Source organism: Mauremys reevesii, linkage group 9 (assembly GCF_016161935.1).
Source record: "Mauremys reevesii isolate NIE-2019 linkage group 9, ASM1616193v1, whole genome shotgun sequence".
Taxonomy (NCBI): Eukaryota; Metazoa; Chordata; order Testudines; family Geoemydidae; genus Mauremys; species Mauremys reevesii.
The window spans coordinates 54,984,421-55,008,014 of record NC_052631.1 but is presented as its reverse complement, the minus strand read 5'-3'; the positions used below and the strand labels follow the sequence as shown (position 1 = coordinate 55,008,014).

At 49.1% G+C, this 23,594-nt stretch overlaps 1 protein-coding gene across 7 annotated transcripts in view; it reads left to right on the top strand.

Annotated features, from left to right (window-relative positions):
* Positions 1-1,016: 1,016 nt before the first annotated feature.
* The window catches only part of BOK (BCL2 family apoptosis regulator BOK), a 45,386-nt gene continuing 22,808 nt past the window's right edge, over positions 1,017-23,594 (top strand). The window contains exons 1-5 of one of the 7 annotated variants that reach the window (XM_039489891.1): positions 1,017-1,055; positions 8,453-8,551; positions 9,551-9,849; positions 20,763-20,879; positions 21,122-21,250. In XM_039489891.1, the coding sequence (XP_039345825.1) occupies positions 9,627-9,849; positions 20,763-20,879; positions 21,122-21,250 (469 nt within the window). In that variant the 5' untranslated portion in view covers positions 1,017-1,055; positions 8,453-8,551; positions 9,551-9,626. Of the gene's footprint in view, positions 1,056-8,180; positions 8,552-9,464; positions 9,850-20,762; positions 20,880-21,121; positions 21,251-23,594 lie in introns of those variants that run through there. The other 6 variants (XM_039489888.1, XM_039489892.1, XM_039489889.1 and 3 more) reach the window with 6 other exon arrangements.

The following is a 23,594-nucleotide window of genomic DNA, read 5'->3' as shown; positions in this document are numbered from 1 at the left end:
AATTTGACACCATCAGTTTAGGATTAAACAAAGACTGTGAATGGCTTGCCAACTACAGAACCAGTTTATTCTCCCTTGGTTTTCACATCTCAACTGCTAGAACAGGGCCTCATCCTCCCTGATTGATCTAACCTCGTTATCTCTAGCTTGCTTATATTTACCTGCCCCTGGAAATTTCCACTCTTGCATCCGATGAAGTGGGCATTCACCCATGAAAGCTCATGCTGCAAAACATCTGTTAGTCTATAAGGTGCCACAGGATTCTTTGCTGTCTCTTCACCCAGTCCCCAGTGCATATTGGTGAGGCTGCTCCTAAGACTGGCAGAGGTTTGGACCAGAGCAGCCAGGAGCCAGCTGAGAGCTGTTTAGCCTGCACCTTATTAAGTTTGAAGGTCACATGGACCTTAGGGACAGGACTGTGGCCCACAAGGCAAAGTTTGGCTGGTTGGGGTCTTTGTTTGTCTGGATTTCTCAGTGGACTTTGTTTACCCAGGAAGGAGGGGACTTGATGGTTTGACTGGCTTGCTAGACCAAACCAGAAGGGGACTATGGCTCAGAGGGGGGACAGACACAAGTTCACAATTAATGCCAGAAAGGCAGGTAGCCCTGTGATGGGACCTATTTAATTTGACCTCCCATTGCAGAAGGTTTCAGGACAACTCTTGACCATACCAGGGTTGAATGCTGGCATAACTCCAACATTGTCTGGTGGGGAGACTGCTAACAGCATTTTTATTAAAACACTTTAAAGCTCTCTGCTCCTTTCTGGGGTAGGGAGGAGGTTCGTAACACTTCACCCCAAACATCAGACTCTCACAGACCAGCCACTGCTCAGCATTTTCTTCTCTTTTTCCAGTTAGGGAAACCTTGGCTGGAGGGTTCATAGACCCAAGAGTAGGGGAGATGTTGAATTAAGAGAAATCCCAGCAAATGTGGTCTAATCTTACTCTTGATTATGTTTATTTCATCAAGCTTTGGCTTCTTGGTCTGGCCAGGAAGAAATGTCCTCTTTGCTCTGCCTCTCTCTGCCCTGTCTGGATTCAAACATTGCACAGGTAAGGCAATAAAAGTTACTACAGCTTCCTTTCTGAGCTCTTTTCTATCTTAACTGATAGAGGACTTTTTTAGAAGTGTTGAATTTGTGGAAAGCTAAACGCACTATTGTGATGTGTGTAGAGCTGCTGCTCTGACAAGAAAATAAACTGTGAATCCCATTGCATCAATGAATTTTCTCACTTCCTTAATTGAACCACTGAAGAAACCCAAAATTATAACATCTGTGTTCGTAGGCACAAAAATAAGGCTCCATTGTAACAAAGGGCCACATTCTTCCACTCTTACTCAAGCTGAGCAGAACTTTCTGCTGTGAATAGTTCCACTGAAATTCATGAAACAATATCAGAAGTAAGGTAATACTCAGTAAGGTAGTAATACTGAATCAGGATAGCAGTAACTGGCCTCAAATTATTAAAATATTGGCTGGTGTAACCAACCTCACATGAGTCAACAGCAATGATAGAAGCTGGAACCTACAGGCTAATAGCATGAGCCTATACTACGTGAGCTAGAGGACTGAGGGCTTGTCTACACATGGAATTATTTCAGTATAGCCGTTCCTGAATAACTTCATATGTGGATGCTTATTCCAGAATAAGAGTGCCTTCTTCTAGTTTAGTTTAAATCCACTTTCAAAGTAGATTTAAACTTAACCAGAAAAAGGCACTCTTATTCTGGGATAAGCATCTACACGTGGAATATTCAGGAATAGCTTAACCCTGAGTCCCTTGCATGCAGGGCCGGCTCCAGACCCCAGCACGCCAAGCGCGAGCTTGGGGCAGCATGCCGCGGGGGGCACTCTGCCTGTCGCCGGGAGGGCGGCAGGCGGCTCCGGTGGACCTCCCGCAGGCGTGCCTGCGGAGGGTCCGCTGGTCCCGCGGCTTGGGTGGACCTCCCACAGGCATGCCTGCGGATGCTCCACCGGAGCCGCGGGACCAGCGGACCCTCCGCAGGCACGTCTGCAGGAGGTCCACCGGAGCCGCGGGACCGGCGACTGCCAGAGTGCCCCCCGCGGTGTGCCGCCGTGCTTGGGGCGGCGAAATTGCTAGAGCCACCCCTGCTTGCATGAAAGCAGGAACAGATTCATAAAGCTCTTGAGTGGACCAACCACGAGAAAAGGTGGTTGGTCCACTCCTAGTGTGGTTAGACTAGCACAGGCAAAACGCAATGACTTTATCTCTGTGTGGATGGTAACCATTCCAGGAGCCATTTCTTCCATTCCTGGTCTTCCTTTTCTTTTCTGAGGTATCATTACTATATAAATGTTTCCTTTATACATTTCAAATGGCTAGAGCAGGCCTGTTTCAACTGAACAGACTGTTACAGTATATTATTTATGGAAAGTAAAAAATATTTGAAAAGGAAGATATCTCTTCTTGTCTGTTCTCTCTGCCTGGTTTGTAGGCTGTTTCATTACTCTGTAAAAATGTGTTTAAAACAAATTACAGGAAATATTTAAAAAGAAATGCACCACAGACAATCACTCTCTTAACTAAATTACTGTTAGCCTAAAGATTGTTTATCAAATTATGTTCCTTATGCTGATAAGAACCCTTTCATGTCTACCTGTGGTTTGAATGTGACCCTGGCTAGAGGTTGGCGGTAACAAAACATGACTACCACCTGACAGCTAGTCAATGGCCTTCGGGAAATGAGCAAGTGCTCTCAGTCCACTTCCTAGTGAACATTTGTCAGGATTTGCCAGACCACCCCTTCTTACAAGTACCATTGGCCAGGAACGGCGAACAATGGCCACTGGGAGCTGTGAGTGGCCGTACCTGCGGACGCTCAGGTAAACAAAGTATATCATGGCCCGCCAGGGGCTTAACCTGAACAAGCCGTGAACCAAGTTTGGGAACCCCTGATCTAGATAATACTTTGTCCTACCTCAGTGCAATGGCCTGCACTAGATGACCTATCAAGGTCCCTTCCCATCCTACATTTCTGTGATTCTATGAGGAAAAGTTTAAAAAAAAGCTGGGCAAAGTCGGGTTTTCTAAATCTTTGATCATTTTTTGTTGCTCTCCTCTGGACTCTCCAATTTATCCACATCTCTCCTAAAATGTGGTGCCCATAATTAGACACTGTACGCCAGCTGAGGCCTCACTAGTGCCAAATAGAGCAGGAGAGTTACCTCCCATGTCTTATATATAACAATCCTGACAATACACCTCAGAATGACATTGGCCTTTCGCAACTGCATCACATTGTTGACTCATATTCAATTTGTGATCCACTATAACCCCCAAATCTTTTACTACTCCCATTTTGTAACTGGGCATTTGATTTTTTTTCCTTCCCCAGTGAAGTACTTAGTACTTGTCTCTATTCAATTTCATCTCATTTATTTCAGACCAATTCTCTAACTTGTCATGGTCGTCCTAAATTCTTATACTGTCCAAAATGCTTCCAACCCCTCCCAGTTTGGTGTACTTATAAACTTTGCAGATGACAATCTCCACTCCATTATCCAAGTCATTAATGAAAATACTTTATAGTACTGGGCCCAAGACAGACCCTGTGGGACCCTACTAGATACGCCCTCCCAGTCTGACAGCAAACCATCAATAACTACTCTTTGAGTGTGGTCTTGCAACCAGCTGGGCACCCAACTTATATTAATTTAATCTAGACCACATTTCCCTAATTTGCTCATGAGACTGTTATGTGAAACTATGTGCAATGTTGTAGCCATGTTGGTCCCAGGATATCAGAGAGACAAGGTGGGTGAGGTAATTTTTTTTATTGGACTGACTTCTATTGCTGTGAGAGAGAGAAGCTTTTGAGCATCACAGAGCTCTCCTTCAGGTCGATGAAACTGTGTCCAGCCTTACTAAAATCAAGATATTGTGTCTACTACTTCCCTCTCCTCTCCCCACCATCCACTAGGCCAGTAATCCTTTTGAAGAAGGAAATTGGGTTGGTTTGTCATGACTTGTTCTTGACAAATCCATTGTGGCTATTCCTTATCACCCTATTATCTTCCAGGTGCTTACAAATTGATTTTTAAATAATTTGTTCCAGTATCTTTCCAGGTATTGAATCCACATCCTCTGTGTATTCTCAAAGATTATTGCTCATTGTTCAGAAATTGCTTCAGCTAGTTTCATAAGTAGTAACTAGTAGGAAGAATTTCTTCAGGTCTTGCTGACTTGACTACATTTTTTGAACTATTCTTTAACCTGTTCTCCAGGGCCGACTCCAGTTTTTTTGCAGCTCCAAGCAAAAAAAAAGGAGCTGGAGTGCCGCTGCCGAAGCGAAAAAAAAAAGTGCTGCCCCTTGAAAAGTGCCGCCCCAAGCACATGCTTGGAACTCTAGTGCCTAGAACCAGTCCTGCAGTTCTCTTTTGGCTTGTGTTCCTTCCCCCTTGTTGTTAATATTAATTATGGAAGCTGATGATACACAGCACCTTGATGGATTGGGTCCTGAATAAAGATGGAAAATTACCCTCTCCTCCTCAGGAGGCCCCTCCAACTTAAAGTGTAGGCCCGATGGTGGGGAAGTGTGGAATTCTCCATTGCTGTACCTGTTCTTTTGATAAATGGAACTGGTAACTCTGTGGCTCCTGGCATCAGCACTAATAACATGCGATAATTTGCCACAGACCTGTATGTATTTCAGTTCTGCAGGATGTATCCAGTGGTACTGTCTTCATTCTCTTCTCCTCCATCACCCTTTCTATGGTGAAAGGTGTGTGTCTGTCTATTGAAGTGGCACGCATTGCAATTTTCTCCCACAGGGAAAATTTGTTACCCATGCCAGCTGTAGTTCTAAAAGGCAGTCTATGCTATATATGACTGAAGTGGGTAGCTACAAACATTTCTATATAGCAGTAATTTGGGATCTAAACCTGCTACAGTTTAGGGCATGAGCAAGCTCTAAAACATGAAGACCTTTGAAGTCTGCAGGAGCCCTTACTTTAGATGTATGTTGTTTTGGGGCAGGAACAGTCTCTTTGGTCTGCATTTATACAGTGCAGCACAATGGGGTCCTGGGTCCATGACTGGGTGCTAGGTGCTATCGCAATACAAATAATAAATAAGAATTCTGTGTGGGCTTTTGATCAGGCCCTTGAAGAATGAAAGCAACAGTTCAGAAAACCTGAATATTTTGACGAAGCCCCATTAAACCATCACTTCCATTTACTGTGTCTTCTTGTCACTGACAATTAACAAAATACTTGTATGTGAAGCAAGCTGCCTCCTCTCCAGTCCATTAACTTAGTGGTATCAGTCCAGAGTCTGTGACATCATAATTGCTTCCATAATGATAGGTGATGATTTCACAAACACTGGACTGAAGTATTGCTCAGTGAATCAGGAAGGAGGAGGCAGTTGCAAGAATGAGGGCATGTTTACAAACACATGCCTTGGTTACCAGCAAGCTCAGAGGAGCTAAGGAGCTAAGTTAATTAGTTTAATGGGGATCTCAATCAAACTAAAATATTAATGTTTGGCCAAACTAAAATGTCATGTTTGGCCAAACAACTGTCTGTCCTCTAAACATAGACTCATATCATAGACTCATAGACTTAAGGTCAGAAGGGACCATTATGGTCATCTAGTCTGACCTCCTGCACAATGCAGGCCACAGAATCTCACCCACCCACTCCTGTAACAAACCCCTACAACTGCAGCGGGCAGAGGAGTGACTGAACCAGTCCTTTGCCTAACGGGAATGTTCACAATGCCAGTCTGATGCTCCAAAAGCTGAACCTTAAAACCCCGACTTCCCCCAGCAGAAACTGGCTTTTATTGTTGCATTCTCCACAACCCAGTATCCATTCCACAGCAAGGGCATTGTTTCTGTTGGAATTGTCCTATAAGTTTGTGTATGTAAAAATGATTGTGTTGGGAACAACAGGCTAATATCAAAGAGAAGTCAGGGTATTACTTTGACTTACAATAATGGCTACAATGCGCTTAAATGAGACTTCCATTGCTGAATGAAAAATTCAAAAATATAAGTGACCTCACTGACTAAATAGTGACTTTTAACTATTAAGGCTGCAAGACACATTGTTCGAAGATAGGAAAGTTGGATTTGAGGCTTGTAACTTGTTCTTGGCCCAACTCTTTGTACCAGTGTAGGGACTCGTGTGGTATGTGAGGTGATTTAGTTGGGGATTGGTCCTGCTTTGAGCAGGGGGGTGGGACTAGAGGACCTCCTGAGGTCCCTTCCAACCCTGAGATTCTATGATTCATCACTAGTGTGGTGTTTCACCATTGAAATATCCAAGCTCAGTGAGGCGTATTAGGAACCTACCTTTAACTTGAATTGTTAGTTCTCTTGTAATCTGAGGCCAGCTGTCCATTCGGACTTTTGCCAACAGAGCAATGTCGATTACTTCAATAGCAGCAGAGGTCCTAGTATACACATGCTTTTATGCCAGTGTAAGAGTGCTTATTTCACTCATCGAACTGGTGGAGTTTATAATGATAAAAGTATTTTCTTCCAGTATAAGCTGCATCTATGCTAGGGGGGTTGACTGCATACTATGACCAGCAAACTTTTTCTAGTGTGGACTAGGCCTATATCTAGCTATGTTTATCTATTTCAAGGCCCTGTGTATCCTGTGGCAAACTAGTCTTACATTCCACTGCAAGGGCCCTGAATTGGTGTGCTCTGCTCTTGTGTGGCAGACTAGAAATTATGGTGCTGCTTCAATAGACTCAGATTCGCTATCTCTGTCTTGATATGAAATTTCAATTACTTTACACAGCCCTGACACCATCGCTTTTCAATGAGCCACAGATTATTGTATTTAACTCACAATGGCATTGCAGAAACTGAAGAGGGTGCGGGAAGCTTGGACAGATGGATAGAGGACAGCTATGGGCAGGCTTTTTACATCTGAGGAGATGTGGAAGGCATGTGGAGTAATTATATTAGCTGGCATTCTGGTTGAATGATCAGCTAAACAATATTGATGCTAAATCTTCACCTTCGTTTCAGAGCACCATTGAGTTAATGCGGACAATTTAAACTGGGACTACTGTTTCAAGCTATCTGCAGATTCAAGAAGGCAACACTGGCTCAGTTATACTGATACCATGAAGGCTAGAAACATGACTTTAAAAAATGCCATATATTCTGGACCACATTCTGCAACAATTGGTGGGCAGATAGCGGGTTCCATGACCACAAAATCATGGAATACATTAGGTCTTGGCCTAGATGTTATTGAGATATAAATCTCTTTTGGTGGATTCATTTTCAAGTTAAATGAAAGCTGATGGCCAAGAGCAAAAGCTCTGAGGGAATTTGTAAGCAAATGTGCCACAAGCACCAGTAGGAAGCGTTTTGTAATACATCACTGGTTATGCTACTGTGTAATACTCGACCAGCTCCTATAAGCCCACTTCACTTTTGGTGGCTGCCACCTCACCTGAGCCAGTACACTTTGTAGAAAGCTTCTAGTGTAAAGAAACTGAAGAGGTCTTGACTGCACTGGAATTTCAGCCACCAGTGTAGTTGCACTAGTGTAAACCCACAGGTGTCCTTACCTCAGGCCTTTCACAAAAGCCACCAAACAGCCAGCAGATGGTGATAAATATGTCTCTTCTGACCTGGTTTGGACACTCTGTGTCTCAAACAATCCCTGAGCTCAGCCAATCTCACTGCAAATTCAGTTTTGCTTAGTGGGAGGGAGGAAGAAACCCACTGAATTTCTTGACCAGCTCTACTAATAACCTTTTGGGAATTAAAACTGATCTGGTCTGTTTCACCTCAGTGTTGTAGAGCACCTGTGTCACTTACAGTTCAACTTTACAACCTGTTCAAAATCTAGCATCACAGTGACCCACTCCAGGTGCTGCCATTACATGATTTGGCATGTTGGGGTATATGGGCAAATAACTATTGCAGATTCTGCAAAAGCAGCCACAGTAATACACCCTTATCAGGGAATAATACTTCTCCTTGGTAGTGTTCTCAGTGGTACATCAGAGCATGCTCTCCCTGGAGCTCAGCCACCTGTTTAAGCAATGTTCTGTTTGGGCTGGAACATTTTGAAAAAAGTCCCTCTTAACCTAGCAGTACAACTGCTTAGAGCCTCCTTAACTGAGGAAGAAAAGGGAGGGGAGATTCTTGCTAGCTGGCTTGCATAACCCCGCCCCTGGTTATTTCATCTTCCTTACAAGGCTAAAGCAAGAGGCTTTCCTTTCTCTGGCTGCCCCATGCTCTCAAAAACAGCAGAACAAGTGGTAGGATCATACTGGAGTGCAGACGGGATGTGGAGGCTGCCAGAGATGGGGAGAGAATAAAGAGCCAAGCAAGCAGTTGCGCTCTAGCTCCAGCAGAGGATGGGAGCAGAGAATCATTATAATCTTTAAAAAGAACGAGAAGTACTTGTGGCACCTTAGAGACTAACACATTTATTTATAATCTTTATAAGTCCTAAAACGGATTGTTCGAACCAGTTCTTCCAAAGAAATATGAGAAGCAGCTGAAACCGACAAAAGATCATTGAAAGGAAGGAAATGCAACATGAGAGGTAAATATGTCCTTTGCTGGGAAGTTTTTAAGAATTTGGCGTTGTTTTCTTTATGGTAAAAACTTTCAGCTATGGGTTCCTAAAATGAGGGTCTCAAACCCACCTGACTAAAACTTTGGTCTGATTTTTTTTTTAAGGGATGTTGCTCACCTGCAGCTCCATTGAAGTCAGACCCAAAGCTTTCATTCAGGTCCTTCTAAGTGGATTTTAGGTCCCTTATTGTAGGTACTGGCACTTCTGCTTTTCCACTTTGCTGAGACAATTGCAGTTGAAAGGCTTGGCAGAAAAACCTGGTAGAGTGTATCTCTTAAACAAGTCACAGGAACAAAAACTAATTTAGGATTACACTAAACAAGAAGCTTTTGTCTCTGAGGATAAGGGCTAGTGGGAGATTTGAAAATTGAAACACTATTGTAGCACAGTATTAATGGTGTATAGGTGACCTCCTTCCTTCAACATCCACATTCTGATGAGCTGGAATTCTTGTGTGTCTGCGTCTGCTTGAGGTACTGTAGCTGGAATGTGGGACTCTGGTTTGATTTCCTAGATCATTTAATTGAAGCAAGCTGGTTTTGTCTACATATTCTGAAAATTGTTTCCAGATTCTAACTATTTAGTCTCTTTGAAATTAAGATTCAGCAGTTCTGAAATTAAAAGGGGGAAAAGAGAAAATATCATATTAGCACAAATCTTGCAGTCCATACTCAGGCAGAACTCCCACACTGCCCTCAGTGGGCACAAGATTTGGCCTATTCGCTGTAAGATTCAATGGACGTGATCTTCAGCTAGTGTAGATTAGCGTCGCAGCAATGACTTCCATGGCACTATGATTTAGATTGCTAGGGGATCTGGCCCTATGTTCCTTTTTCTTTCTGGGTGAGCTAATGGGTTTCCATATGCTCTTATCCACCAGGTAAAGCTAATGAAGGTTAATTCAAGAACTTTTCTGGGAACTGTGACGAATCATGAGCCCAGTGTATTATTTCCCTTAAACAATAGCTACAGATTCCTGTCAAAGGTTTCGAGGCAGACTTCAGATAGGCACACCCTGAGTCGGTGAATTCAGCTGTCAGGAATGGAGGTGCTACGCCGTTCTTCGGTCTTTGCTGCGGAGGTGATGGAGGTTTTTGATCGGTCTCCCACCGACAAGGAGCTGGTGTCCCAGGCTAAGGTGCTCTGCAGAGACTACATACATTCCCGGCTGCTTCGGGCTGGCATTGGCTGGAGCAAACCAGAGCACAGTGCACCCATACCTGGCGGCAGACTGGCTGAGGTGTCCAGCGTGCTTCTGCGACTAGGTAAGCATCCATGCTGTGGCTGCGGCCAGGGAACCCGAGGGGGTCCCTTCGGGGCACTTCTGACTAGACCAGGAACGGGCAAAAGGCACGGACTGCTGGGTGCCAAGAGGGCATCCCACACAGCCAAGACCTTATTTGCTTAAAGAATGAGGTGTTATTCTCTGCACCTGGAGCATCCAGACTGGTTCCCATTGCACCTCCTCATTCTGCCCCTACCTCCCACATGGAGCAAGAAGCAGCTCCTTGCTCATCCCAGTGATTCTGGAGAGACTGTTTCCTGTAGGTCCCTGGGGAAATATCAGCTTGATCCTGTACCAATTAAAACTTGATAAGAGTTTTGCCTTTGACTTCAGTGTGGGCAGGATCAAGCCCTCTGTGTTCATTCAATCCATGGCTTCCCCAGACTAGCACCCCAACGGAGCTCACAATCTATTCTGCATTCAGCAGGGTGAGTTGGCCTCCATGACAGCCCAATGCCGGACTACAGTGACAGTCTTATCTGTATAATTCTGCTAGCGGTAAAACTTGGGCTGCTTCAATTGCTCACCTAGGAACGGGGTGACCGAGTTGTAGGGATGCTTCATTCAGGGTCCTCCACTTGGACTGTGTGCATTAGAGAACCTTGTAATGGCTGCATTTCAATAACAAAATGTGACAGTTAATCCACTGCCATCTGCCTTAGACTGTCTTTCTGATTCACTCAGTTGGACAGGAGTCTTCTCTATTGCTTCTGGCATTGGGGCCATCCATGCTTGGAGGGGTGCAGCCAAATCACTAGTCCAGGGAGCTTTTCACAACCTGGCTTTGCCTGTGGAGTTGTGCAGGAAGAAAAAAGATGCAAGGAGCAAATATGTGGTGGTGATGGCTAGATGGCATTCAGCTAGCAAAGCACTAAAGGCTGTATCAGCTGAACACCATTACTATGTATAGTTACCAAGATCTGGATGTTGGGTTGTAGGAACACACGGTGGTGGTGGGGGGTGGCCATAGGGGCTAAGGTGTACGGTGCTGGCATCAAGTACATATGCTAGATGGCAGCACTAAGGCCTTGTCTACACTAGGCAGGTAAGTCGACAGAAGTTACACTACTCCAGCTACATGAATAACGTAACTGGAGTTGACGTAGCTTAGGTCGACTTACCGCGGTGTCTACACCTAGGATTGCCAACTTTCTAATTGCACAAAACCAAACACCCTTGCCCTGTCCCACCCCTTCCCCAAGGCCCCTCCCCTGCCCCACCCCTTCTCCGAGGCCCTGCCCGCCACTCACTCCAGCCCCCCTCCCTCCGTCACTCGCTCTCCCCCACCCTCACTCACTTTCACTGGGCTAGGGCAGGGGTCTGAGGTGTGGGAGGTGATGAGGGCTCCAGCTGGGGGTGCAGACTCTGGGGTGGGGCAGGGAATAAGAGGCTTGGGGTGCAAGAGGGGGCTCCAGGCTGGAACCAAGGGGTTTGGAATGCGAGAGCGGGTTCAGGACTGGGGCAGGGTGTTGAGGTGCGGGAGGGGCTGCAGGCTTTGGACGGGGGTGTGGGCTCTGGGATGGGGCCAGGGATGAGCAGTTTCAGGTGCAGAAGAGGGCTCCAGTCTGGGACCAAGGGGTTTGGAGTGCGGGAGGGGGCTCAGGGCTGATTCAGGGGTTTGGCGTGTCAGAGGGGGTGCAGGAGGGGGCTCAGGGCTGGGGTAGGGTGTTGGGATGCAGAAGGGGGTGTGGGCTCTGGGAGGGAGTTAGGGTATGGGAAGGGGTTCTGACCTCAGGCAGGATGTTCAGGGTGTGGGCTCTGGCCGGGCAGTGCTTACCTCAAGCAGCTCCTGGTCAGGACTCCCTGCCTGCCCTGGCTCTGTGCTGCTCCTGGAAGTGGCTGCCAGAGGCATGGCCAGGTGGCTCTGTGCACTGCCCCCGCAGCTCCCATTGGTCATGGTTCCTGGCCTATGGGAGCTGCAGAACCAGCGCTGGGGGTGGGGGCAGCACATGGAACTTCCCTGATCACTCCTGTGCCTAGGGGCCACAGCGACATGTCGGCTGCTTCCAGGGAGCTGCACAGAGCCAGGGAAGGCAGGGAGCCTGCCTTAGCCCCGCTGTGCTGCCATCTGGACTTTTAATGGCCCGGTCAGCAGTACTGAGAGGAGCCACCAGGGTCCCTTTTCGACCAGGCGTTACAGTCAAAAACCAGATGCCTGGCAACCAATGTTCCTTCTACTTTTTCCCATACATGTGAGGAATGAATTTCGTTATATGCACCAATATGGAGGTGAGACATCACCTCCATACTGGTGCACATAACAAAATTAATGTGATGGGGGTGGGGCTGAGGGGTTCTGAGTGTGGGAGGAGGCTCAGGGCTGGGGTAGAGGGTTGGGGTGAAGGGAGGTGAGGGCTCCAGTTGGGAGTGCAAGCTCTCGGGTGGGGCTGGGAATGAGGGGTTTGGGGTGCAGGCTGCTCGGGGCTCCGGTGGGGAGAGAGGACTCCCCTCCAGCTCTCTCTCCTGTGGCAGCTCCAGGGCTGGGGCAACAGGATAGGTGCCTCTCCCCCAGCCGCAGCAGGTCCAGAGCTGAGGTGGGGCCAGGGGAAGGGCGCCTGGCTGCGGCAGGGCTGGGTCCAGGTCAGGGGAGGGGCATCCACCCCCGCCCACAGCAGGTTGGGGGCAGGGCTAGGTTGGAGCTAGGGGAGGGATGCCCCTCCCCCAGCTGCAGCAGGTCCTGGCTGGGCGGGTTCCTTGAGCAGGGGCGGCTCTAGGAATTTGGCCACCCCAAGCAGGGCGGCGCGCTGCGGGAGGCACGCTGCCGATCGCCAGTCCCGCGGCTCCGGGGGACCTCTTGCAGACGTGCCTGGGAGGGTGCGTTGGTCCTGCGGCTCCGGTGGAGCATCCGCAGGCACGTCTGTGGGAGGTCCACCGGAGCCGCGGGACCAGCGCACCCTCCGCAGTCATGCCTGCGGAAGGCCCGCCGGAGCTGCCTGCCACCCTGCTGCCAAAATGCCGCCCCACGCACGCGCTTGGCGTGCTAGGGTCTGGAGCTGGCCCTGTCCTTGAGTGCCTGTGCTGTGCTTAATAGGCTGCTGGCTTGGCCACATGGCCGTGCAGCTTACAGGGAACATAACTGGCAACCCTATCTACACTGCGCTGGGTCAATGGGAGACGCTGTCCCGTTGCCTTCCCTTTAGGGTTGTCAGGTGTCCAGTTTTTGAGTGGAATGCCCAGTCGAAAAGGGATCCAGGCAGCTCCGGTCAGCACCTCTGACCGGGCTGTTAAAAGTCCCGTCGGCAGCCAGGACGCTGTTCCTGCCCCAAGTGCCAGCTCTGTGGCTCCCATTAGCCGGGAACTGGCCAGTGGGAGCTGCAAAGGTGGCGCCTGCAGACAGGGCAATGTGCAGAGCCACCTGGCTGCACCTCCGCCTAGGAGCCGGAGAGGGGACATGGCGCTGCTTCCGGGAGCTGTCTGAGGTCAGTGCCACCCAGAACCTGCACTCCTGAACCCCTTCTATGCCCCAACCCCTGTGCCAGCCCTGATCCTCCTCCTGCTCTCCTAACCCCTCGATCCCAGCCCAGAGCACCCTCTTGCACCCCAAACCGCTCATCCTCAGCCCCACCCCATAGCCCATACCCCTAGCTGGAGATGGAGCTCTCTCCTATTCCCCAAACCCCTGCCCCAGCCCAGAACCCCTTCCTGCACCCCGAACCTCGCATCCTCAGCCCCACCCTGGAGCCGGCACCCCCAGCCCTCACATCCTCCTGGATCCCAACCCCCTGTTCCAGCCCAGTGAAAATGAGCGAGTGAGTGAGGGTGGAGAGAGCGAGCGACAATGGGAGAGGAGATGGAATGAGTGGGGGTGGGGCCTCGGTGGAGGGGCGGGGCAGTGGGGGCAGGGGAGGAGGGGCGGGACAGTGCGGGTGGGGGAGGAGGGGTGGGACAGGGGCAGGGCAACGGTGTTCAGTTTAGTGTGAGCCGAACTTTGGCAACTCCCTACTTCCTTTACTTTTCTCATTCCGGTGGAATACCAGAGTCGACTGGAGAGTGCTCTGCTGTCGATTTAGCGGGTCTTCACCAGACCCCCACTGCATCAATCGACCCCCACTGCATCAATCACAGCAGCGTGGGCCTCTAGTAAATGTAGACATGGCCTCATTGCCAGCATGTTCTCCTGCGGAAAGGAGTGATAAGAAGGGGAGCATAGTTCATTGGGCCAACCAGTGGCATCTTGCCCTATATCAGCTTGTACTAGATCAGTGGTTCCCAAACTGGGGTTCATGAACCCCTGGGGGTTCGCACAATGATATAGGGGGTTCGCCAGAAAAATGTCCTTAATGGCGGCCAGAGGACCCTGGGCACAGGAGGCAGCAGGTGTGACCCAGTTGCGGAGCAGACAGCCCAAGCCTTGTGGAGTGCAGAGCATGCAGCTGAGCCCCAGTCTGCGCGGGGCCAGCGGGCCGAGCCCTGCAGAGCGCGCAGCCAGGCCTTGGTCAGCAGAGGCGCCGGCAGCCCGTGCTCTGCAGAGCGCGGGGCCGGGAAGTTGGGGCTGGCAGCCCAAACCCCAGCCAGCAGCCAGCAGCCCGAGCCCCACGGAGTGCGGAGCCGGCAGCCTGATCCCCATGCAGCGCGGTGCTGGGAAGTTGGGGCCAGCAGCCCGAGCCCTGCAGAGCACACAGCTGAGCCCTGGTCAGCAGAGGTGCCGGCAGCCCAAGCCCCATGCAGCGTGGGACCGGGAAGTTGGGGCCGGCAGCCCAAGCCCTGCAGAGCATGCAGCCGAGCCCCGGTCAGTGGAGGCGCTGGCAGCCCGAGCCTGATGCAGTGCAAGCCAGGAAGTTGGGGCCAGCAGCCCGAGCCTCAGCAGTCAGTGGGGGCCAGCAGCCCGAGCCCCATGGAGTGCAGAGCTGGCAGCCCGAGCCCCATGCAATGCAGGGCCGGGAAGTTGGGGCCGGCAGCCCGAGCCCCAGCAGTCACCAGGGGCCAGCAGCCTGAGCCCCGCGGAGTGCGGAGCCTGGTGCAGGGACAGCAGCCTGATCCCCATCGCAGGCAGGGAGGCAGCTGAAACCCCAGGCGTGCAGGTGGCAGCTGGGACCCCTGTCCTTGGCAGATGGGAAGTTGGGTGGCATGAGGGCAGAGTGAGCAGGGGCCATGCTGTACGTGGGGGGTGGTCCAGGCTAATTTGTCCCTCGTGGGGCACCCTCCTAGGGATGGCCCTGGTGGTGGAAGAAAAGGTGTTCGCGCGCCAAACCAGCTGGAACCAGGCGGTCGTCACTGTAGCAGTGTTGAGGTGCCTCAGTAATTCAACACTAAGTCATTGTCTTTGGGGTGCTCTTTTGCTTCAGTCAGAGGTGAGTGAATGTTAGCATCACACTGAGGAGATTTAAATTTAAATCCCTGGAAATATTCATTTTTAGGAGGGGGTTCACAAGATTTCACATTATAGTGAAAGGGGTTCACGGGTTGTTAAAGTTTGCACCTCACAGGCATACTAGGGTACCGACAGCTGGCCATGCTGCATGACTTTTTGCCCATCCTATTAAGATTTAGCTTTTGTTGTCTTAAAGTCAGCCAGTTCTCTCCTAGTCTCCTCCTGTCACTGTGGTTGTGGAGAGTATTTTAGTATCTAGTAGCCCTCCTTGTCCAAATGATCTTCAGATCACTTTTGGCCAGAACACTACCAATAAACCAGGGATTCAAAATGCTGCCTGAAGCAAACTTCCTATAAAATAAATCCTGTGGACCTGACCCTCTGCTGGTCTACTTCCATAGACTTCACTGTCTGTCTGCTTGCAGTGTGCTTCGCTGACATACATGTGCTGAGAATTTCATCCAGTATCTCCCCCAGCTTCTCTCCCTCTTTTCCCTTCTGACTTCTCCTTTCCCTTTCTATATCTTGGTGACTTTTCTTTGGTCTTTGTTTTACAGGCTGTGGTTTTCCCCTCAGATGAATTTTTCATCCTTTTCTATTGTTTCATTTATTTATTTTCCTCTAAGTTCCTCTCTTCCCCAGACATATTCTTCTCTCCTGTTTTGTTTTTTCCTCTCTTTTGCCATCTGTGTCTTTTCTTTCCTTTTCCTTCCATTCCCTTTCACCTTTTTGGTCTTCTCTCTTTCTCCCCCATCTGCTCAGGTGGGGTCAATGTGGGTGGCAGAAGTGTTTTGGAGGGCGAGCAGATGGCAGAGTGAATTTGAAGGCGTCTCCTTGACAACTGTTCTGACTCTGTTACTGTGCTTATGTTCAGATGGAAGGATTTGGCTGATAGTCCTAAGAACTTGGCTTCTCTAAGCAAACCTGCTTGGAATGGAACCACATATAAGGGACACAAGGGAAAAATCATTCTTCATATTGAGCTATACAGTCATTTCCTGATCACTTGTTCAGAAACATTGCTGCCCACATGGCCTTTAGCTCTTCCTTCCCTTTTCCTGTTGTAAATAGCCAACTGCAGCATAAGGTGTTAAACCACTGCTGTTTCCCAGGCACATGCCAGGAACCTGAGCCCCAAACTGCTGTATCAACTGGTACAGCCAGCTAAACCAGTTCTCGCCCAGTGACAGTTGCAGTGAGCATCTGTATATGTGAAGGAACAGAGCATTCCTAGTGCTTGTGCTTATGCATATGGATGGTAAGGTGAGCTGGCAAGTGAGCATGATGAGCCAGCGAGCAGGCCTGGACACACAGTGCGTAAAGGGAATGCTGTACTGATGCTCTTACAGAGCTCACAGCTGAGGAATAGTGGCAGTGAGACACTGTGGCTACTAATAGGACTAACTGGTGACAAACAGTAAAAATAAGTGTTCAGCTTTATTATAAAAAAACTCCTACAAACCAACTATCCACCTATGTCTGGAACAACCACCATCGCTGTATCAGCCAGCTGCATGTCTGTCTGGCTCCTGGTGCAAACAGACTCACAGGGTTTAGTTGATGAAGGGAAGACCAGCAGTGCTCATGCTGGAGTACAGTCAGTGAATCCTCTGCTGCCCTTCGGGGTATGGTCCCCAGCTGCTGTAAACTACCATGGTGCCATTGATGTCAATGGCATTGCATCACTTGACACCAGCTGAGAAACTGGCCTTCCTGAGCTTAACTGGAATCAGTGCAGTGCTCTGAGCTAGCCAGGCACTGTAAATCCCCTATGTTCTGCTGGCCAACCATTACTTGGTGTCTGTTCTTCCTTGGCAAAGGGAAGATTCTGGGAAGCAGCACAGGCCCTTAGAGTTCTCTCTATCCTACTGGTTCCCCTGATGCCATCTGTTGTGGCTTCCCTCAGCATTCAGTGCTGTGTAGATGTGCCCATCTACTTTCTCACAGTTATCTTCTCAAGGCTGCTGGATCATGTTTACTTCAGACCCAGGGGCAATTGACCAGAACAGCTGCTCAAGTGGACAGTCTATTCCATAATACAGAATTCTGGAATGAGTGTGCTTCCCACTTGTTCAGGAATAAAGTGACTTTTATTCCAGAATAAGAGTGTCTACACCGGAAGCTATTCTGGATAAGCTATTCTGGTCAGTTTCCTCACATAGACAAGCCCTTATTTGTTGGGAATTGCCTCCAGCCTGGGATGAGGCGGGGATGTAGATCTTCAGCAAGAGAAGAGGAACTTTAGGTCCTCAATTCCCAGCACCAGTTTTGTAATTCAGAGCCCAATCAGACTCCTAGATCCACAGACAGAGGGTCCTTCCATATGTGGATCTGACCTTACCTCGTGGCAGATTGGGGTCAGCCTCTCCACAGCACACAGTCCTTCACTGGGCCCTAGAGAGGGTGTTTTGTGGGTCCTGGGATCTGTATTTTGGGTGAGGGCAGGCGGAGGCAGATATGTCCCCCACCACCACCATTAGTACTGTTAAGTACAGGGTGGTTGTATGACCTTGGGGCAGCTGTTGATTGCATTGCCAGGGAAAGGGTTGCTGAAGTTGGCTTGACACCTCCCATGGACTTCATGGACCTGGGAAATGTTTGGACACCCCCGCAGCCTGCTGGCATGTGACATTAGTGGTGTATGCTCATTCTCTACGGCCAAGTCTACACTACAGAGCCTATGCTGGCATAGCTAAGCCGGTACAGGCCTATGCCACCAGAAGGAGCTCTGCCAACATGATAACACCACCTCCCCCAACAACATCAGCTAAGATGAAAGAAGCACTCTTCTCTCCGCACAGCTGCATCTACACAGGGGGGTTTGTCACCATAGATACATCAGCTAGGATGTTGGTTTTTTTCACACCCCAACTGACGTAGCTATGCTGACAAAATGTAGCTGTGTTGACGTGGCCTAACGCTAGCATGGGCTTTGCAATTTGGGTGAAATATGCTCCTGTATTCAGGAAACTTTTTTATCTTAAAAGGATAAAGGCTAGGTTCTAATCTCTGTTAGGCCGATGTGTGTTGGGAGTAAGCCCAGTGATGCCAATAATTATTCCTGATTTGATGTTCATGCAGCTGAGACAAATCTAAGTTAGGTTTCCTCAGGGTATCCTCTGACATGGAGGTGCTCTCATCCTGGGGTGGGGTTGGGGGGGGTGTTCAAGACAATCCCCACTAAATAGAAATCTCAGGCACCAAGATATGCAGCTTTCGGTGTCTCACGCTATGACAGGCGACAATGTGTTTTCACTGAGTTCTTGTTACACTTAACTAGCTAAGGAGTAGTTGCCACCTTTGCCTAGGAGTGGAGGAGATGTGTCAAGAAGGGTGAAATGTTGACCTTGGCAGTGTTTCTTTGAAAACAGCCATTTTAAGGAAACCTTACTTCATGGGGAACAACTTCTCCAGCTTACTAACGTTGGCAAATCTGTGCTGAAGGGGGATAGGATAGCCCAGCAGTTGGTAATGGGGGATATGAAATCTTTCATCTCTTGGTTACCAATTCAAATCCATCCCCACTCAGAAGTTAGAGTAGAGGGAAGTGAGATGGGACTTGTGTGTTCTTAAACCAGCTTTGCCAATGGCTTCCTCTGTGACTCTGTCAGTCACTTATCCTCCCTGCCTCAGTTTACCCAGCTGTGAAAAGGCTATAATACCTATCTTGTAGGACTGTAGTAAGGCTTATCTAGGCCATGCCATAAAGCACTTTGAGAATCTCAGAGAACAGGTGCAAAGCAGGAGAAGTAGGAAGCCACAATCCATTTGGAAGCAGTTCAGTGACCTGAGGGAACTTCATGGCATTCTTGGTCTAGTTCCATTACACTGGGCACTGGTCCTAGGAAATCTAGTACAGGGGCAGGATCTATATTTATTCAATAAGAATGGCAGCGGAGGCTAAATATAGACAATGCTTAGGCATGCCAAGGTCATTGAAAGTTGCACCTATTTAACTAAACTGACGTTAAGTGGGTATTTGGTTCAAACAATGTGGACACTCATCATCTGATTTAAACCTGGTTTATATCGGGTTTGCTTACTTCAGTAAGTGATACAAACCACATTTAAATCAGGTGATGAGTGTCCATACTGCCTGGCACTAGTTTAAAATAGCTTTCATTGAACTGGTCCCACACTTAATAGAGCCAAGGCCTCAGAAGGGGCCCATTTGGGTCTACGTGACGAAGCTGCCATCGCTGCTCTCCATGCTCTTTCACAACTGTGGGGGAAGAAATGCTGACAAGCTGATCGCTGAGATCACAACATTCACTACACATGATCCCAGCTGAGCATGGAGAGAGAAGGCTCCCTTGCTTTCAGAAGCAGTGTGACCTCGTGGGTAGAAGCAGGCTTGGGAATAAGACCAGGGTAATGTCCCCAACTCTGCCCCCAACTTGATGTATGACCTTGGGGGAATCGCTTCCCCTCTCTGTACCTTTGTTCTCCTTGTCTATTTATTTAGCTTCTCAGGACTGGGACTCTTGCTATGCGCATGTACAGCACCTAGCACTGTGGGCACTGCCTTTAGGCCCTTTTATAATAAAACCAATAGTGAAGAATAACAGTGCTCTGCCACGTGCTTATCCTATTCCCCTCCTCCACCATACAGACATTTCAGCTAGCCCAGGGTGAGGCTATTCCCTCTGTTCCTCATGTTCAGAGGGTAAGACTGTATAACCCTGAGACAGAGGAACAGTTCTCTCATATCGTATGCAACATTCCCTCTTATCAGCCTCAGCCATGCATTGCAGGGTTTCCTTTGTTAATCAGATTGCATGGAACAATTGAACCCTCAGAAGTGTCGAAACACTTTATGGAATACTGTGAAGCTGTGGGGTTGCCTGCTTAAATATTTAAAAACTAATGTCAGAGGTTGTATAAATGGGGTAAGGTTTAGTAGCTAATAATGACGCTTCCAGAGTCCTTAATTTGGTCAGGGAAAATCCTGCCTTTCGATCCCATCTATGCTACAGAACCAGATGTGCAGGAGGATCTGGTCGCACCACCATTGTCCCCCAGACAGTTGAGATGTGGTTCTGCCCTGTGGTGTAAACATGATCTGAACATGTTTTAAGTGTTTGTCCAATGCCATGCGCACACAACCCACCCCAAAAGTTTTTTTCCCACAATGCTGGAAGTTGAGTAACTCCCACCTAGACTACCAAGGTATGTCCACACTGCGAGTGCAGATGTGACTGTAGCACGGGTGGGCACACCTGAGTTAGCCCTAGCACAGGTATCAGTAGCAGTGAAGACATGGCAGCATGGGCTAGCAACCAGAGTACATATGGTCCCCAGTGGACTTGTACAGTCACTGTAGTCAGACCTGCCAAGCAAGAGAAAAGGCGGATGGGGTCCAGTGGCTTAGCAGAGGATTAGGATAGAGATCCTGAGTTCAAATCCCACCCTGACACTGACTCCCTCTGCAGCCTTGAGAACACCTCTTGGGCTGCAATTTTGCAAAGGAACTGGGCAGCAGATGTAGGCCCCTACCTCATGAATGCCAGTAGCATGGGGAGTGGGGAGAGGGGCTCTCTGCCACATGCAGCACTGGTACCTCTGATTGTGCTCCCCCACAGGAGACACTGCTGCACATGAGGCAGCGGAGGCTTGTGGCAGTCAGGAGGAGATGGAGCTGGCTGGGGCAATACGTTCACAGGAGCTACCAGTGCCAATGGCCAAGTGGCCCCAGAAAGGTGTGTGCATGCAACCAGACGCCCCTTGGTCCCTGGCCTGGCCTCAGCACCTGTGTGGAGATGGATTTCCTTTTTCACCCCTGTTCCCTGACTCAGTGTTCTCATCTGCAAAATGGGGGCTGAGGGGGAGGAATATCCTCTCCAGAGGCGTGGTGGCTGGGTTGACATTGTCTCCCTCAAGGGGATGAGTGAAACGCAGTATCTGTGCTGGCCACGTGCTGACTCCAAGCCCTTGTTTCCAGGAGACGAGCTAGAATACATCCGACCAAACATTTACCGGAATATCGCCCGCCAGCTGAACATCTCACTGCACTCCGAGACCGTGGTGACTGATGCCTTCTTGGCAGTAGCGGCCCAGATCTTCACGGCAGGTACAGATGTCTGTCTGGGCTGGGGGGGAGGGTGGGAACAGGGATGGGGCTGGCTTTGGGTGCAGGGCTAGATCAGAGGGTGGGGGCTGTTTTGCAAATCTGCTGGAGCTGGGATCTTTTGTAGCACACACTGCACGACTGATTTAGAAAAGAACTCCTCTGGACTGTCTCTACCTAGCATACCACTGGCTGGGATATGTCCCATTATCTGGGAGGGCTCTCCTTCCAGAGGGCCTTTCCTGCTCCTTCCAGGAGGAGCCTGTTTTTTCTCATCACCCCAGGGAGTCACTGTGATTCCAGGTTCCTATCCCCACTGCTGGCATCTGGAGCAGCCTCATTAGAAGGGGGTCTCTCTCATTCCAGCCCTTGCTCTTCATGCTAGGACCCATTGCAGGTGTCTCCACTTCTCCTGGCTTCCCTTCTCCTAGCTGTAGCCAGCACTTCCTCCTTGCAAGGGATCCTGCTTCCATCTAGCTTCCTCTGCTCTTGAGAGCAGCCAGAACTGTTCCATGACATGAGAGCCTAAGACACTCTGCTCCATCATTTCATTAGATTTGTTCCTGAATGAGTCGGTGTCTGGAGACTTTTGATTAGTCAGATACGAGTTAGTTAGTGACCCGGCCCATGTGGTGTTGATGGAAATGTGTGCACAATCTGTGCTATGCTCCTTCAAGGGAGCCTTGGTCCCCTCTGAAAACACCCCCTCCTCCACCCCAGTTCTCCTTTGGTGATAACTGGCTGGTGTGGAGATGGACTTGACAAAGCCTTCTGTCTACTCTCTTTCCAGACGGCCCTGGCATAACCATGGGAAGTCTGCAATGCCCTGCGCATTTTGTGAGCAGCCTAGCAATAACTAAGAGGCTGGTGGAAATACTAGCAGTGTATGAAAACCAGGGAGACTGAAACAAAGCAGGGCTGGCATGCAACTAACCATCAGCAGAGCTGTATGAATCACTTGCGTGGGGGGCACCTAGGTATGAGCTGGAGTGGATGGTTCTGCTCCCCAGGCTCCTTTCTTCATGCTTGAGTAGTGGATTTCAGCTGGTGCTGCTGTGGGGAACCTTGGAAGGGGACAAATAAAGATCCCAGATTTCTAATATGCCCTCAAATAAGCTTCCTCCACTACTCCAGAGATCTGTCTTCACCCCAAACATGCACAGCTGAGTGGGGACCCCACTGGGGCCACAGTCACCATGTGAGAACCTGCACTCTGTAACTGAAGCACACCTTGATGCAGTGCACAGACTGATTTCTTCTACAAAACAATACCAGCAATAAATAAGAAAGTGGAATCTCTTTAGGGTGACCAGATGTCCCCATTTTATAGGGACAGTCCCGATTTTTGGGTCTTTTTCTTATATAGGCTCCTATTATCCGCCCACCCCCGTCCCGATTTTTCACACTTGCTGTCTGGTCACCCTAAATCTCTTTCCCAGAGATTACATCAGGGTGAATCCAAAATAACCTCTGTTCACCAAGAGGTTTACTCCATTGCTCTGGGAATTAAAAAAAATGGATGAGGTGGATTGCAGTGCTAGCCTGAAAGACTACACTGTGTGCTTGGAATGAAGAGACTTCCTGTGCACAGTGAGGTGGAGCACTGCTGGCTTGGAAAAATGAATGGAGCTGGGCAACTATGACAAAATGTCTGAGTATTGGTGTGGATTGCAGAATAAATTCACCCAGGCTGTGCTCATGCCTCTTTGTGCTCATTTGAGTAGCTGAGCGTTCCTTGCACTGAGGCTCACAGAAAACGAGTGTTGAGCGTGCACGTTCAAGTGTTTGCAGGGGAAGTGGTTATTTTATTAGCTTGGCACTACCTACTACAGCAGGGGAATGGGGGTCTCATTTTCCCTGCTCCAGAGTTCTGACCCACAGGAAATTAAACAAGCCAGAAGAGAACTTGACTGTGCCTTTGGTAGCTAGGACTGCATGCACACAACTATTTGTGTGACTGGCCAAGTCATTGCTGTGGGTCCCAGCATTGCCAATGCTTATGACTTATCTCATGATATTGGGTGATCTTAAAGCCCCAGCTCCTGGAGTCCAGTGACTAGGTGAGAACCTGGGATGGCTTTTTAAATGAGTTTCTAGAAATTTGAAAATGTGCCCCAGCTGTGCTCCAAAGGCTCAAAACCCAGAAGACAAATAAAAAGGCCCTCAAATTGATGGTTTTTATCATGACTTTTTTAAGACAATTCCATGATTTCTGGGGGAGAGGGGGAGCTGACTCATGATTTTTAATCAGGGGCTGGCAATACTGGAATCCCCAACTATACAACCTAGGCCCAGCCAATTGGGGAGAAGCCACAAGGTGCATCACCAGGGTTTCCCCAAGCTGTGC